The sequence below is a fragment of the Haemaphysalis longicornis genome, unplaced genomic scaffold, assembly GCF_048455015.1.
Source record: "Haemaphysalis longicornis isolate Haplotype H1 unplaced genomic scaffold, Haemaphysalis longicornis Haplotype H1 scaffold_10, whole genome shotgun sequence".
Taxonomy (NCBI): Eukaryota; Metazoa; Arthropoda; class Arachnida; order Ixodida; family Ixodidae; genus Haemaphysalis; species Haemaphysalis longicornis.
This window is the reverse complement of record NW_027526204.1, coordinates 141329077-141346584: the sequence shown is the minus strand read 5'-3', so window position 1 is coordinate 141346584 and position 17508 is coordinate 141329077. Positions and strand designations below refer to the sequence as shown.

General features: G+C 46.5%; 1 protein-coding gene across 1 annotated transcript in view; it reads right to left on the bottom strand.

The window, feature by feature from the left end:
* Positions 1-953: 953 nt before the first annotated feature.
* LOC144159524 (uncharacterized) overlaps positions 954-17508 on the bottom strand; it is a 45318-nt gene continuing 28763 nt past the window's right edge. Inside the window, exons 16-24 of the mRNA XM_077691076.1 lie at positions 16696-16810; positions 15231-15331; positions 10704-10825; positions 9726-9825; positions 8120-8365; positions 6657-6917; positions 4512-4766; positions 3189-3236; positions 954-1095 (exon numbers count right to left, since the gene is read on the bottom strand). Coding sequence (XP_077547202.1) covers positions 986-1095; positions 3189-3236; positions 4512-4766; positions 6657-6917; positions 8120-8365; positions 9726-9825; positions 10704-10825; positions 15231-15331; positions 16696-16810 — 1358 coding nt within the window. The 3' untranslated portion in view covers positions 954-985. The remainder of the gene's footprint in view (positions 1096-3188; positions 3237-4511; positions 4767-6656; positions 6918-8119; positions 8366-9725; positions 9826-10703; positions 10826-15230; positions 15332-16695; positions 16811-17508) is intronic.

Below are 17508 nucleotides of genomic sequence, written 5' to 3'. Positions count from 1 at the left end.
TGTGGTGGCTCACTTTAATGGCAACAAACGTGCCACCGCTTTTCAGGGCGCTTCTTAGGTTCTTAACAGGCGTCTACGAGGTCTGCATATTGCCGATGGCTTAATTTTTTATCTCTTTGATGATGGTAGTGCTGTATTGGGCATATAATGTAGCTCGTACCCAGCGTATCTGAGGAATGCCCAGTCCTGGCGTACCATTTGTACTACAGTGACTGTAGCTGATCACGCGTCTATCACGACTAGCCATCCAGATGTGATGGAGTGTTCCCGAAGGTAAGTCTACAGAGTCATTGTTGAAATCCTTCTTTGTGTGGAAAATCCCGGTAGGTGACGGTGCAAAAAGGGGCGGTTTTTTTAGTGCAGTTCGGTGAATCCGCTGAGAAAAAAAAATGCAATGGCTTACCTGAGAAGCGAGAGGAAATCGCCGAAGCTTGATGTGGACCAGTTGGTTCGACATGAGAGGAAAGGGTTTAAAGGCAGGAGACGCTGACACAAGAAAAACCGACAAGGCAGCAATTCCTACAGAACTTTATTGAGAGGAGAGGTAATAGTGTTACAACTCCGTCTGCTCCGTCCTTTCCGCTCGTAAAGAGTTTATCGGAAGCCGACTACGCATGCGCGCGCGTGCACGGCGAGTACACCGTAACGAATGCGCGGGCACGGAGAAAGCCGCAGTTATACACCCTACTAGAACCATTGCGCAAGTGCCCGGTCGGGTACCGGTCAACACGGTACGAACGGAAAAAACTGACCAGGCAGAATTCTGAAACTCAGGAGCAGCAAAATCCGATCATGCGCGATTATATCAGTCCTTGCGTCCGTAAGGGCTGTTTCTAAACTTACAGGCAGCCCAAACAATGAGACACAATTTATCTGAAGGAATTCCATGCAACGTATTGTTTTCGTGCTGGCTCAGCGCAACGACAAAGTCCTTAACTCAGCAGTCCTGGGGATGTTCATATAAATATCTTTATTGAGATTTTTTTCAAGCTCGTCCGGCCTGCCTCGCCTTGTAGAAACCATAGGCAACGAGAAGAGATGCTCCGATTGCAATGCCGAGAAATACCATGAAGAAGGACAGTCCAGTGGCTTTAGCTGTAAAGGAAGAATAAAACATAAAACGTGCGGGTGCACCACTGGAGAATAAAGAGGACGTAACAGTAGCGTTAACGTGCGTACAGAAACAAGAACGGCTTTTGAAGTCCTATAGCTGTACGACGTTTCCGGTAATAAACACGTTTAGATTGAGTGGTAATTAAACAATGCCAACTTTCTTTTACGTTTTAAAATGCGCTAGTGAGGTGTTCCCCCTGAAAGCTGTTTACTGAAAGTGGTACGGCGAACATCGCGTCTATTGGCGGGGAGGGCGATCACCAGCGGCGCTGCGGAGCTCCACCCACGGGTTCGGTGTTCTTTTCGCGTTCGATTGACGTGTTCGTCACTACCCGCTGCATGAAAAATTCCGTTAAATATCGCGCGAATTTCCAGTAGTTCAGATTTAATGCCAAATATGATGTCCTTTCGGTGGTTAGTCTTAGTTGTATGCCAATTGGATTTGATTTCGGACATTCTTGTGGGTGGAAAGTCGAATGGAATTCTGAATTTTCTGAATTTAACTGTACTTGGTTTGAAAATTGTTTCAGAGTAGATAGCTAAGTGAAATTTTGAATTAGATCTATTTCTCACACCATTCACATGCAGAAAGGAGGGAGCCTATGTAGACCAGAACACGAAAACTGCGCATCCCAAACGGGGCACTCCACCTCACTGAACGTCACAAATGTCGGGCTAGAAACCATCGTGACATCTATGATCCCTCAAAAATTCCCGGACGCAACCGAAGTTCGCTGTGGTGAGCTGCTGCTTGTGACATGTAATACGCTGAAGTAAAAAAAAAGTCATTCAGTAGCGTTGGAATAATTTGGTTAGAAAATGCATTGGCACAAATCAGTATGGTGTAATATATATATAAAAAAAAAAAAACATGAGCCCATGCACCCCGTGTACAATTAATCAGCGAAGCTGTAACGTTCAGCTCCGTCCATATACAGCCGTCGCCCCTGCTGCGCCGTTGTCGCTTGATCGGTAAATGCAAGAGTAGCTACGTCATCCATAAGCCAAGCCAATCCATCTCCTCTTCTACTTTCTCTCGAACCTCGTTTTTTTCGCGCAGGCGCGTAGGGTTGCACCGGAGGAGTCTTCTGCGTGGCTGCGTCTAGAGTGCCGTCTGACGGTACTATAAGCAGTTCACTATATCGACGTCCACCGGCGTTTTGTAAAAAATAATTCCGAGTCTGCAAGTCTGTCTAACGTAAAGAAAGGTAAAACTAATCTAAACTAGCATAAAATGACCTAACGAACAGAAAGAAATCATTTAAAACACCAAAAACTAACCTAAGCTATAAAAATTATAGTTCAGTTTAAAGGTAAAAAAATGAAGGAAGCTCACACTAACGCCCAAGACTTGAAGGTATACTGGACGCAGCAGTAGCGTGTTTCCTCTTTCTCGCCGCTGTACAAGCTACCACAGCTGGATGTTCGTCCTACTCTATCGCACACGGCTCTGCGCGCACGTCGCCTTCCTTGGTGGCGCGCACGTATCGCTGTGGCGGCGGCGTCCTCGCCTTCCTCCGCCAGGTGGCGGCACTGGTCCCGCGCGCTTCTCGGTTCTCTCCTCGCCTATCTCTCCCCGGGCGCTTGTGGAAGGGGGTGGGTTTTGACCTCTAGCTCTGAAGGTCAAAACTGGTCACCCCGCGAAGACTGCCCGAGGTAGCGTACTGTAGCTTTCGTTACAAAAACAACATGAGCCGGTTTTGAACTACCGCCCTTGGCATCAAGAAGCTAAGACGGAACCCCTACATCACACCAACTTTTTAAAATTTACCACCAGCAGGCTCTTTGGGCGGTGTTAGCCCAGTCCTGAATATTCGAATGTCGTCGGATGGCATTTCTGCGCTCACGGGGCCGTTGGATTACATTTCATCCAGCCATAGAAAGCTTCGCATTAAAAAAATGTGCCGCCAGGGTTTGGTTTTTGTGGTCGTTGTTATTACCGCCGAGGTTAATAATCCCTGCGAAAAGGCTAGCCATTCATAAATTATAACGGCTCTATCGATATTTAATCTCTGAAAATCCAAGCCGAAGCACCTCGACAAGCACAAACATTTGGTAAATAGTACAATACTCACAATTACTGTGAAGTTCTGCTGGCGAATCAGCCCTGTAGAGGCGACCATCTTCAGGGGAAGAAATACAAAGCAAAATGAACGTTATCGCACGTGGCACACACAAATGAATGCTTTCACTTCTTGCCTTAGTGCTAGAAATAACTCACTATTATCTCACTATTCCGTCACTCTTATACCTAAGGAGTTTTGTGCGCGCTCACTCGGTTAGCATTTGTAAGTAAGGGCGGCATTGCATAAGTACTCATCACACACGCAGGCAGGCTGGCACATCCTTGTTCCTTCTCAACACTGTACATTTGCTAAGCTTTTGTAGTATTTTCGAAGACATAGCTGCACACAGCATTGTTAAATCGACAGTAATAGACAAAATGGAAAACTGGGTGAGTTGGCGCGTATTTATATTTGGGTGAAGCCAGTGCACAGAATCGCGTGCAAACAAGAAAAATGAGGGATAGACGAACCCAGGTTTGAGCTCGTATCTTTTTTCTCCTATTCATATTTATCTACGTGCTGGCTTCGTCCAGAAACTAAATAATAGAGCAACGAACCCTTGAGTTGATACGAGATGGTTTTAAGTGCGAATGCACTTCTTAAGCGACCCTGAACCTGCGTCCACCGGCGATGTCCGCGCTCGTGCGAATGCTCGTGCCTGGCCGCTGACATGGCACATACCCACGTGGGGGATTGGCCAGGAATCTCCTCGTCTTCCTTGGCAACGGGGGGAGATGGGCGCGCGCTGCCTGGCCGCTGACATGGCACATACCCCCGTGGGGGATTGGCCAAGAATCGGGCGTGAGAAGGGCTAATGCACCTGCTTGAAGGAGTACTGACATGAAATTTCAAAGCTGAGATCCGCTCTAGCAATCAAGTACAACGACAACACAAATAGGTGTCTGTGAATAAATGCATCTTTCTTTCTTTGTAGTTGTGTGTGTGTTTGTGTGTGATCTCTCTTTCGCGAACATTACAGAACCGCGCAAATTCAACTCGTGCATTCGCACTTTCACATTCTTCCCCTCGGGGAAATGCGGGGAATTTTTTAAACAGCCAAGGACGTCTGTCTCTCAATGCGTGATGTATATGTCAGATAATGTCAAGGAACACGTGGTATGCGGGACGCATGTGAGAGCGTAACATTTTATCAAAACTAGGCTTCCACGATATGCCTAAAAACGCCCGTTTACAGCCACTTTAGTGTTTAACGCGTATCGAAACGCGACCTGGCCAAAACTAGCCTGAGATTTTGTATTCCGGATCAACAGCCTTTCGCAGCTGCGTCTCTGCACGAACGAAATGACTGAATGAATGAATGAATGAACTCACAGTTGCCATTGTAGGTGTAGGTGCTGCAGATGGGTGACTTGACACTTTCGAAGGGCCCCTTCGTGCCGTCGAAGAGCATGCAGTCTCCCTTGCCCAAGTCGAGCGTGCCGGCGCAGTGGTCGAAGTGGTCGCAGTTGAAGCTTGCCTCCCAGCACTGGCGCGCGCACTCAGCCTCCGACACCCGCTTGATGACCGTGTGCGGAGCGCCCTTCAGCCGCTTGGAGGACTCCTTCCGGTAATCGCTGATGTGCTTCCCTGTCATGGTGACCGAATAGCGCTGGTTAAACAGTGAAGAACACCCATTCTTTTGCATTAAAAGCAGTACGGGCAAGAGTCAAGTTGCTTTATAAGGATCGACCTAAAGGGCCGATGGCGCGTTTGGTGCGGACAGCTCCTTCACCAACAAAAAGGCAGCTAAAAAGAAACGAAAAATGCCTGCGGCTTAGCTCGGCTAACCTTGGATATGCAAAGCAAAAGCTTGTCCTAGTCTGGTTGAGCCTTGGTTTCGCTTGGTTAACCTTTGATGTAGCTGTATGTAGCTTTGATGTAGCTTTGATATAACCTTTGATGTAGCTGATGTAGCAGTGAAAATTACGAAATATAGATGGAAGCTTTCATTTTAAATTTACAATAAGGAAGTATTTTGAGCGTTCTCGCGAACATTGCGGAAATGCGTTTGTTGTGCTTCGGCGTGCATGGTTTACACCACTCCTGCAAGGGTTCTCTACGCGTGACGTTTTGTTATGCGCCGCGAAGAGTGGAGGTAAGCTGACACTGGAAGTTCCTGCTTTACTAGGTAATAAGCGAAGAGTAGAAGCCAAACTCCGGTTCCCGAAAAATACGGCTGCTTGGCTTTGAAATGGTCGATGTTTTTCGAAAATAAAGAAAACGACAAGTGAAAGGAAAGTCAGGCTTACCCTTGGTGGCCCTTTACTTATTTTTCAGCACTTTCAATACTTTGCTTGTGAAGGGATCTAATGGTACAACTGGTTCACGGGATAGCCTCTACCGCAGCTTAGAGCCCACACACCGTATATAAACGATAAAAACCTCCATTTATGGTCTCAATGCGATGTCAGTAATGGAATCCTGGTGTAGTATTTTACACTTTATGGTAGACCTACTGACGTGCTTTATATTGACCTTGTGGGCTTCATGATAGTGACTACCCTGAAGTGGGTGACCGCATACCAAGGCGTGGTACCAACAAACCACCGGAGAATGGATCGTGCGCTAAATTCGTCACTCAAACCGGCGCAAGAGTGCTAAATTCTTAAAGCGTAATGAAGCTCTTGCGTAAGGAAAGTTTGCCGACGGGAAAACTGGCTTTTCTGATCCACACCACGTTTGACAGATGGTTCTCCCAAGTCCCATAGATACGGAAGCCAGCCTGTTTCTACGGACAGCACCATTTGACGCTTAATGACACAATGTTCTCAAAGTGTTGAGAAAGTTCACTCACTTAGTATATTGGTAAAATATTTTGATGTTAATATTGGCTGAACTCACTATATGGGAACTGTAGTCTTTAAGTCAGTTTTAATTGGTTTGTTAAATAAGCAAGCATGCGTCCCAAACAACTAAGCTAACGCAAGAATCGTACCATCAGCTTCACAATGGAAAGGGTTAACTTGAGGGACACGGTGTGAAATTACATGGCATTCTCCTTCCGTGTTCAGATATAGAGAGTCGAGCTCGTGTTAAAAGACCGAAAGATGAGCATCATTAAGCTGGTGCTATATATAGCAATGTAATGGAAAATCTTTTAAACCCCGAAAGTGCAGTTGTCTGTGAGCCAAAAGATAAGTGAGAAGAAAAGTACGACAAAACTAATTTCCCTTATTTGCTTAAGTAATTTGCACGTCTTCTGCAGTGGGTCGACTCATCATCATGGTTACATAGCTGTTCCAGTACTTCATTATGGCAGACGAAAAAAAAGCGAAATACCGTGCACACGGACTAAACTGTGTAGCGTTAGCAAGCTGAATGTTCTCTTCGGCGAGTTCCTAAAAAGCTGTCTGGCATAAAAAAGCCATAATTACGCTTAAAGGGTCTCGAGAATGAATTTACTCAAAGCAGCATACAACAGCATGGGTTGTAATACCAAAACCTATAGGTAAAGCAAAACGCGAAGTGCAGGCTTACGGCTATAATGGCTGCACATTTCGGCGTTGCTCTGGTCGACCGCCGACGGGTCCCCGAGGTCGAGGATGTTGGTTTCCTGCAGGCGGCACATGGCCTTGCCCTTGCGCGTGCGCCTGCAGAAGTCGAACGCCTTGCAGACGAACTCCTTCTCGTTGAGGCACATGGCGGCGCACTCGTTCGCCATGGTCACGTTCACGTATTTGCGCGCCCCGAACGAGTAGCAGATGCCGGGCAGCTCCACGAACCTGCTTTTGAAGCTCTCTGGCAGAAGACGGACAGAGGGAACACAACCAGGGTTACGTTCGTACAAATAATTATCTGACGATTATGACACTTCGTTATGCGCAATTTGAGCGCAGGGCGAATTTCACCCTTCTCGGTGACGGCGCATATAGCTGCTGCGTCTCAGGAAGTTATCAGCGAGCGCCCGACGGCGCGCACAACTCTGGCGCTATCTCGCAGGGCGCCGCCGCCACCGAGGATGTCTGGCTCGGCCTAGGCATACCACCCTCCCCCTCACACTTTCGCCATACTTTCCTCTTCCGCTTCCCTGCTCGTTCTATCTCACCTATCTTCGGTGTCCCCTTCGTTCGCTCTGTTACCACGAGGCCTACAGTGGCGCGAAACCATAAGATCGGACGCTTAAGATCTGCGCTCTAAAAACAATAACAAGAGACACTGGCATCAACTGATTAGAAGAAGATCTAAGTTTTTCGCATGCGATTTTAAGGCAGCCATTTTAGGTGCCACATTGCGCGAAAAACCGGCGTTGCCGCTGTGCTGCGCAGAAAATGGCCGTAGCTGTAAATAGTAAGCAAAGAACTGCCTCCGTCCGCTTAAGTCTGATTGCGTGTTCTGAAGGCGAACTCATCATGGTTTCCCCTGGCTGTATACTTATGAAATACTCATTTGCTGCTGCATCCTTTTTGCGTCTCTTCACTTTCGCTTAATTTCGCCCGTTTGGCGTTAATTCCTTTGAGAAGCAGGCTGGCGGTGGTTTTTTCGCAGTGTCACAGTTATCCGTGGCTGGCGCGCACCTGTCGTGCTTACGTGCCGACATGTTCACCAGTCACTTGACATGACGCCACCTCTGCACGCACTGGGCTGACTGTTCTTCCGCCGCCGTTCAGTACGTCGAAGAAGCGAGATGCAAAGCGGCGAGTGAATCTAGTCTACTGGCTTTGTCTCCAGGCTAATTTAGCTATTTATCCAGGTTATTTATCTGGCTATTTATCTATTTATTCAGGTTATTCATCCAGGTTATTTTTCCAGCTGTTTTATATAAGTTATTTTAGCACAAATTGTGTAAACTTCATGCGAACGCTGACAAGTGGCAAACTACTTTACAGACATTTGCACTGACCTGCTGCCACCCGAGCGCACGCTGCAGGCGCTGACATGACAGCCCAATGTTTTGTTATACATGAGAGTGGTCCTGTACTTGGCCCCTGGGCGACACTCACTTGTGAATATGGTGCAGTCCGACTGTTCCAGGCTCTCCTGAGCCATCGGCCCGGTCTCTGCGGTTATGATGCACTCGCGGTTGACGAGGCACGAAGAGAAGGCGATGCAGTCTGCGCGGTCCCGGCATACATCGGCGCAGTCCTCGGTGGTCAATGCTCCCACGTACTGGCTCAACTCAGAGGTGGTCTTGAGCCGCTCTCCCACGGCGCTGTCCGTGAATCCCACAGGGTGGTTCTCACTGCCTCCTGTGTTGAATGGCAGGTGGGGCGGATGATTGTCATATATCTTCCTTTCTGAAATAACTCTGGCAGGCGTTTCTACTCGAGTTGTTCTAAGAGATTAATGTGATCCGCTGAACTCACTCAACTCGCAGCTATTTATTCAAGCAAGATCCAGAACCAGTAAATTTGTCGCGTTTCTCAAATACAAAAGCGAACGTTCTCCTGTCGCAGTCAGAGCGCTTGGAAATAGCTTAAGCTTCTTCCTTTCAATTGTAGTGGACGCGTTGCCCCATTGGCTGCACTCACGCTATTATCGACAGATTAGTTCACAGGAAACCCCCAACCTGAAATGTAAACAGAGAGAAAACAGAACTAACAACACCCACCCCTCGGTAGAGCTAAGCTCTACCCCTTAAGCTGTTTCAACTCAAGTGTTACACAGCTGGAAAAAGTGGCTACCAGAGACTCAAAACTACAGCCCCTGCTGAGAGACACTATACCGCCTAATTTAACCATACGCAGGTACTAGCTAGCACCCAAGTGTTGAGCACATCGCCCTTTATTTCCCTACACGTTGAGGATGTCACTGTTTTGTGCATCTGTATTTTACTGGCGACTTGGGCGCTCTAGCAGTGCCATTAGCACAACCCCCCAATCGCTCAGTGGATGCAACCGCTTTTATGTTGCAGTGGCTGGGAGCTGAAAGCACATTTGATTCCTAGGTGCTCCACTTTCTAGATATGTAGCACAAATATGAGAAAATAGTGAGAAATAGTGAGAGGAGTGAACTGCAACGCCGACCTTGTCGCTTATTTTCTGGTTCGGGATGAATTCTACGCCGCTTTTTTGTGATAATAAACGTCGCACCGGTACGGGATGTAGTCTAAGAACTGAAAGCGTTCATGCGTCTACGCAGGTATTGTAGTTTTCATAAGTTTTATACAATATTTTATACATATTGCCAGCTTGTTTTCTACATCTTTGAGTCACTCGGGGACAAATCGTTTTTAGGTGAATTAGCAATTATGGTTGTAAGCGCACAGGTTGTAAGGTAATCCAAGAACTGGTAGCATTCGTACGTCTATTCCGGTCTCCTGGTTTTTATAGAATATTTTTATTCATATTTCCAGCCTCTTTTCCATGTCTTCGCGTCACTGGATGCTATATTGTATTTAGGGAGAATTAAGACTTATAATTGTAATCAGTGCCACGCACTTACGTTCCAGTTCGCCTGTGTTTATCTGACTGAATTTCTCAATTACGGAAAAGTGGGGTTGTGTGAGCGCTACCAGTACAGCACAAGCACACTCCGCTTCTTGCATTGACAGTAACGCATATTTTTGCACTCTAAGTTGCCGGTCTATTGAAGCCCAATTTAACTTACCCTGTTGATGAGTGTGTCTTTTACCAGGCTCCAACTCTCCGAAGATGTCGTGCAGTCCACCGGTAGAGAACTCTATTGTTTCAGCGATCAGCGTCGTCACCTTGGGCGAGCAACACAGGGAAGTGATGAAGTATTAAGGAGACTTTATTATTTGAGACATGAAATATTACCACAAGCTATTCTGCCGTGTAAGGTAATTCCGAATACACGTATTCAAAGTAAAGTAAAAAAAAAATGAAGGAAGCTCGCACTAATTCGTAATACTTGAAGGTAGCGAAGCTGTATGTAACAGTAGCGTTTTTCCTCTTTTTCGCCGCACGGCGTTGTTTAAGCATGGGGTGGTGGTGATTTATTAACAAAGGAGGGAAGAGAAAAGGCCTGGGGATATTGTTGAACTCAACGGGGAGTTCACCCTCATTCGACCCAGTCCAGGGAAGGGGATTGGGGCTTCAAAGGATAGGAAGAGAGAAGGGGGAAGAGAAGAGCGGTAGGACAGTGGGAGATAGTCTATATCGCGTTTAGTCCATGACTCGATGGCTACACTCGCCGCTGTACGAGGGACCATAGCTCGATGTTCGTCTTGCTCTATCGCACACAGTTCTGTGCCTCAAGTGGCCTCGTAGCCTTCCTTCGGGGCGCGTGCATATCGCTGTGGCAGCGGTCTCCTCGCCTTCTTCCACCACGTCCCACGCACGTCTCCTTTCCCTCCTCGCCTATCTCCTCGCCCGATAACGGAGCAGCGGCCCGTTATCGGGCCGCTGCTCCGTGCAGCGCGCTTGTGGAAGGGTGTGGTTTGACGTCTAGCGCTCAAGGGCAAAACTGGTCACCCCGCGAAGGCTGCCCGAGGTAGCGTAGTGTAACTTGCGCTACAAAAGAATTGGTCTATGGGGCACTGTCAACCTGCATAGCACAGCTGTTGGGCCGCAACGTTACTGTTATGAGTCCCCAAGTTAAAATATGTGTACACCTCGCACTTACCGCCCTCCATGACTCATGGTCTTCAACGACAAACTTAAAATCACTGTTTCTTATGGCGTCCTGAATGGCCTTGATGGCATCGGGAGTGAGAACAATGTTTCTTTTCTTTGCATCTTCTCTTTCTGCAAAAAAATAAAAAAAAATACAGAAACAGTTGTTGTTTGTCCTTCGCAACCTGAACAGGTTATGCTCAACGTGATTACGGGGTTAGGTTTTCTAAAACTGCGTTCAAAGCAGAATAAGTGGTCTGGCAACACTAGGTTAGCCGAGATTAGAAAGTGCTGCTCGTATTCCGGAGCAGGTTGCACATTCAACTGAGGTATAGAGCTTCAACTTTTCCAATAACAGTGAGGCTGTTATAGTGGGGAAATAGTGAGAAGTGTGGGAATATGCTTATAAAGTAACACATCATAGCCCATTGTAACTTCGCAGTCGGCTAACAAGCGCATTTATTTACAAGAGAGTGCTGATCACTGCAATGTTGGGATGGGCAAAGGGTTGTTGGAGTAACAAGACAGAATAACAGGTGTGATTCGCCATAATACAGCAAAATTCCAAACGCATCCGAAGGTAAACTTTACAAAATTAGTAAAGTGGATTAGGTTTGCCTAACTTTATCCTGCCGGTAATTGTTACACATGTTTGCACAACGTCTTTTTGCAACAAGATCGCATTTTCTGGGAGAAAAGCTCAAGAAACAGACGCCCAAACTAATTGGTCGGCGTGACACGGCATTCACTGATGACCCCGTTTCGCTAAAACCACTAAACTAAACTGTGGCCGTTTTTTTTGTGCGTGTGTGTGCGTGTGTGCGCGCGCTTTTTTTTTTTGCCTTCGTGTTATAGAGTTTAGCTTGTATATATTGCACATATATGTCCTGTTAGACCTGTATATATCTTCATATGTATCCTCTCCTTCTCTGTGTCCTCCCTTTCCTGTACAACTGTGTTCCCCATTCCCCACACCTCCCCACCAACAGGCGTTCCGGTGTCCACCCTTAGGGGAGATAAACTACGCCTGCCGGTGGTCTTTCCTTTCCTTGTTAACAATAAATTCATTCATTCATTCTGCACTCTTAGGCAAAAAGGACTAAAATAGGGACTAAAATACAGCCGTTAGTCTTCGCGGGCGACCATTCATCTTCAAAGGGAGTATCTGCGGCAGAGTACGTGCCGTGTGCATAAATTAGGACTAACCGTTCGTCCCCGCCGATCTATAAGGAGTAACGGGAAGACGAAACGCATGCAGTTAGTCTCTTTGCTGCGTCGTTAATCCCCTAATGGCGTCGTCGTTGCCCTTTGGCGCATATGTCTGCGAACAGTTTTATATTTCCAAAACACAAGCCATTGCAGTCACTGGGTGCTTTAGATGGTGCCACGGAAGAAAATTTTGATGTTCGTTATAAGAAAATCGCCTAGGGTTAGTAGAGCGGCGGGTAATGGCAAGGAGCGGCGAAGCGCGATTGTCATACGCTTCTCGGCGAGGTTATGTTGATACGATGTGTTGCATTCAATTCGTGCGAGATAATAACGGCCAATGAAAGCTTTCAAGCGCCTTAACAGTAACTCAAAAATTAGTGACAGTAGCAAAAGTGGATTCCTGAGCATAATGAATATGTATATGTTTAACAGACTAGAAAAAACGCATGTTACTGATGACAACTGCAAAACAAAAATGCTCGCTACAGGTAAGCGTCTCCAAGTTATCTTTTACACTCGGGACATAATTGCCTTGGGCACCAAAGCTATGACAATGCTGCAACTGCTGTAAAACCCGCTTGCATTTCGCAGTCGCAATCGTCTAGCGACGCGAATTTGAAGAATTCAGGCTAAGCAACCCCAAATTCGGTATCGCCGATGCAGGAAAATATGGCATGTTTCCTTATTCTGACACTCACACAGACGACACCTTTCACATACGTTACATAGAGCACTTAACATATGTATCGAACACTAAGAAAGCACTTAGCTTGCGCTAATTTGTGCGGAAACAAATGAGTCGTCCGATCGCCCAGCTACCTATCTCAACTAGGCGACGACGAGTTCATTGTTATTTACGAAAAAACTATGGTTGTGAGGCTCTACTTCGAATCGAACTGAGCAATAGTCCCTAAACCTAACAAAGCGCTAAGCGCAAGGCGCAAAACGCGGTCACGTTCGCTTGCACAGATAGAAATTCGGGCACCAGTTGCAATGGATCTGTTGCGTTATGCACAGAACTACACCCTGTACACTTGAATATTATCTGCAGCAGGAACCACCCGGCGGAGTGGTCTAGTGGATAGCGCGTCGGGTTCCTAGTGTGTAATTCCGGGCGTTAGGGGTTCGATCCCTGCCGGTGCTGGGGTTTTTTTTTCTTTTTTCTGCACTCTACGCAGTTCGTCCTTGGGGAGTATTGGAACGGACCATCCGGGTGGGGGACTAACCGTTCGTCCCCTCGCAGTTAGTCCCCAAAGGGACTAATGATTGTGGCAGAGGCCGTTAGTCCCCGAAAGGACGAACTTTTAGTCCTTTTTGCCTAAGAGTGTGGACAGTATATCAAACTAGAAATCACGACGCCTCCCTGTTGTGGGTAGATAAAATGCAAAAAAAAAAAACACGAAAAGAAAACGCACACAAAACAAGAAACAGAAGGTGTACTACGTAAGTACAACAGCTTGCCAAGCTTAAAACCGTCCTCAAGGCTGCAACAAATGGAACGGAAGCGTATAAAACGTAGCGTCATAACAAACAGTTCAATTTGAGCACTGTATACGACGTTCTTGTCAATGCATATTGACGAGAGAGAGAATAACTTTATTGGGGTAAGGAGGCCAGATGCCCTGAGGGCAGCGAGGTCAAAAGGAAGGGGGTAGAGAGGGAGGGGAAAGAGCAGTTCAGCAGATGTTCAGCGTCACACAAAGCTCACTGTTCATGCAAAGATTCGCTGTTCATACCGGGTTTACAATGCACTCATTTTTTGCACTTTTCACGCAAAGTTAAATCGGGCAGATGGAGCGCGTGTGGAGCACTGTAGGGGAGTCGGGCAGACTGCTACACCAGTTTGAAGAGACCATTCTAAAGAGCGCATTCAGTAATCATTTCGGAGGTTAGTGGATTTTCCCATGTGTTCGGATTCGGATGTAGGTAGCGGGACAAGAGCTCGAAGCTGCGCGTGGCCTACTTATTTCATGTCATCTGTATATTGATGGCTGTTATTTTTATCATGGTGTTTGCCTAAAAGTGCGGAATTTATACAGGTTACACTGACAAGCAGTGCGTAAAACAGTGACGAAAGCAAAGTAGAGAGAGAGAGAGAGAGAGAGAGAGAGAGAGAGAGAGAGAGAGAGAGAGAGAGAGAGAGAGAGAGAGAGAGAGAGAGAGAGAGAGAGAGAGAGAGACCCCTTTTGTTTAGTATTTAAGGTGGTTAGTATTTAAGGTGGTTCCTCATTTCAGGTACCCATGTGTTGTCTTGGCTAGTCCGGCTCTCTCGACTAACACAAGTTTTGGGTAGGGATCTGGACAGCAGTATTTTCCACTGCTCAGGGGAATCAAATAGGAGTGGTAAGTCCTGGTTATGTTCGCCCTCACATATGATGTGTCTCAGAGTGCGGAACTTCTTGCACATTTGCATTGCGCATTGAATTGTTTAGGGAATAACAGGTGCGTCCTGATTAGATTGGGAAATGTGTTAGTATGTGTGGAAATGTGTTAGTATGTGTTAGTCTGAGTGTGACTTCCTGATCTCCGAGAGTTTTGAGACGTGGTGCAAGGAGTGTTCTTGTACGGTGTTATTTTTTGGAAGGAGTGAGGGTGTGGGTCCTACTCCTTGGTAAGTGAGTAGAACCCGGAGTAGAACCAACTTATATAGCTTCTATTTATTCTTTCATACGAAGTTTCCCCATCCACTATCCAATAGTTCACTCTACCCAAGACTGTAAGCCCCCAGACTGTTAAACCCGTAGTCGGAAGGTCCCGTGCAAGCTATGATGGTATCGCGGGACTCCGTCTATGCTCATTTTTTGCGCACCCGCGTCCAATCTTCTGAACTTCCTTATTTGATTTTTCATTTTTCTCCCTGCGAAGTCGCGATGGGGCCAACGTAGCAAACAAAATATTACGCTTTCAATTACACCACTTGATCTGGTAGTATCTAATAACATTCCCGGTACATAAACGTTCGTACATGTGCCGCAGAAATTTTAGCTTTTGTCTGTATTTTCAACTTGAATGACTTCTATGTTCAAACAGTCCTCTTCTCATAACTTTCGAACGGGCATTTTGGGAGGTGTTGCACGCGATAAAGATCCATCCAACGGTCTTTAGTAAAACCGGCGAGGTTCGCCTATAGCGAAAACGTCTTGCTTGGTACGCCAGATGGATTTGAAAATTGGCACTTAAAACGACGATTATGACGATGGTGATTATTATTATGGTGGTGATGTGCACAATGCTTAGAGTTATTTACAGATTCCGGTGCAGTCCTGTGCTTCGCTGGAAAGCCAGCAGGGCTTTAACCGCACGGTCAAGAAGTGGCGGTTCTACTTACTAACGTATGTGTTGCATTCCACTGATCTTTCCAGCACGCCTGATGCCCGAGGGTTCGGCTTCGTGGTGGTTTTGCAAAACGATCCGCAGTAGGAAACAGCGCTGAAAAAAAAAAGACAAATGCAGTATTACAACGCAACACACCAAGCCATTGGTTGTGGTATTCTAGAATTCGGGAATACTAAGACTGTCAAGAGCGTCGCCCACTGGATCGATTTAACGAAGTGATTAAGAAGGCAACCTACAGGTAGAAGCGACGCCGGAGAAGCAGGGCTACTGTAAGAAATGAAAGCAGAGCAAGACCACTAAAATACTTACGGATATCAGACGGCCACAAAATATTATACCTGATACCAGACAGTCGGCTCGTACGAAACCGTATATCAGCCACAAATGAATCTGGCATGCATTGCTGAAGACACGGATATAAACGGGTTAGCGAAAACAATGTTTTAACTGAATTCGGATTATTCGTGATTAGAATATGTGCGAAGCTACACCTCGGTACATATTAAAGGAGAAAATGAGAGAAAGAAAAGTAGAAAAAACACAAGGTGTGACCAGGCAACTAGAAAGGCGGTACAAACAACGCACACAACCAGAAAATGCACAAAACTAATACGGTCCACTGAAAAAATTGGCGAACTAAGGGCATCCCCTCCCCCCTGAGTAGGGTAGCCAACCGGACAGTATTCTGGTTAACCTCCCTGCCTTTCCTGTACTATTCCTTCCTTCCTTCCTACACCTCGGCTATGAGGCCCGCGTAGTGGAGGGCTCCGGATTATGACCCCCTGGGGATCTTCAACGTGCAATGAAATCTCGACACATCGGCGTTTTGGCTTTTCGCTTCCATCTGAAAAGCAGTCACCGCGGCCGGGGTCGAACCCGTGCCCTCGAGCTCAGATTCGCATTATTATAAATAATCCTACATGACTGCAGAAAAATTTTGTTCATGCGTATGATTATGGCTGTCTTGCGTCTGTTCTACAGTTTTAGTCTTCAGTTAAGATACACTCTCGCTCGCTTATTTTAGATTCGTATTGTGAATAAGGAAAATACCGGACGTCTCTGGTTGGCCGCACACAATACTAGCATGCCTAGTAAATTTTACCTCTGAACACAACTGAGGCATTTGAGGGGAATCGTGGTGACGGATTGTTTCGAACACTTTTCAATTCTGTTGGTTGTATTAATGCAGAATGAGCGTAAAGTATCGCTTTCAGTGAACACTGTCAGCATGATCTGGCGCAATGTTATTTTGCGGTATTAGAAGGCCTACAGTATGCACCGAAGCGCATTCAACACATTAGAAGCAGCAAGCCAAGATGTAGCCGTCTAAAACCGCAGTCGTCCCGCCCATTATGGGGCTGCCAACAGACACACCAAAGGCCGTAGCACAAATTTTATGCGCTGGATCACAGCAAGCAGTAACGATGTGTCCGTTTTTTTTCTTCTAGTCTCCTTACCTGCATTTTTCGTAATTCTTCGAGGAACACGTCTTGAGGCAGTCTTCGAGCGTGATAACGCCCTCTGACCATTCTGGCTCCATGATTTTCATGTTTTGAATTTCTTCGTAGTCAGCTGTTGGATAAGCAAACAAGCACACGCAATCACAACACAAGTACTTCGTTACCTAAAGGAACGCTCACAGTCAATGTTAAAAAAAAAAACCAACAGGTTCACCGGATATCGATATTTTATTCTGTTTTTTTTTGAGGGTGGGAGGTTAAAAGAAAAAAAAACTCATGTGAAACGCAGTGGCAGCGACTGCAGCAGTGCAAATTTATAAGAAATTGTAACAACGGCGCCACGTGCTGTGTGAAAACGACAATTCATTTTGCACCTTCGTGACGAGAGAGTGGGCTGCGACATGTCTATCAGCGAACATGTGAAGCATTTGCCATGATGTCTGCACAAGGAGTGCTTGAATTCCCTCCTTTTATAACGATCAGCTGGCGTGAAGTGCGTATCTAAATCAGCTCACGCGATGGAGCTGTTAGCCCGTCTCACCCAGCAAGGGCTTCGCCAACTCACTTTGTTTTCACGGATTGCTTTATCCATAATTTCCCTATTTGTACTTCTTTTTGTGGCGATGACACGCTCAAGTAGGAACTCATGCTTACTGGCTGCTGCTGCAAGGCGGGTAACGGCACCAGACCACGCCCGAGCGTTTAAAAGCATTTATTCGTTATTGCGACAACCACGATAACGGCCTTGGTTCCAATCCAGGAACAGGAATGCCTTTAACCGCGAGATGAGATAGAATTAACTTTAATGAA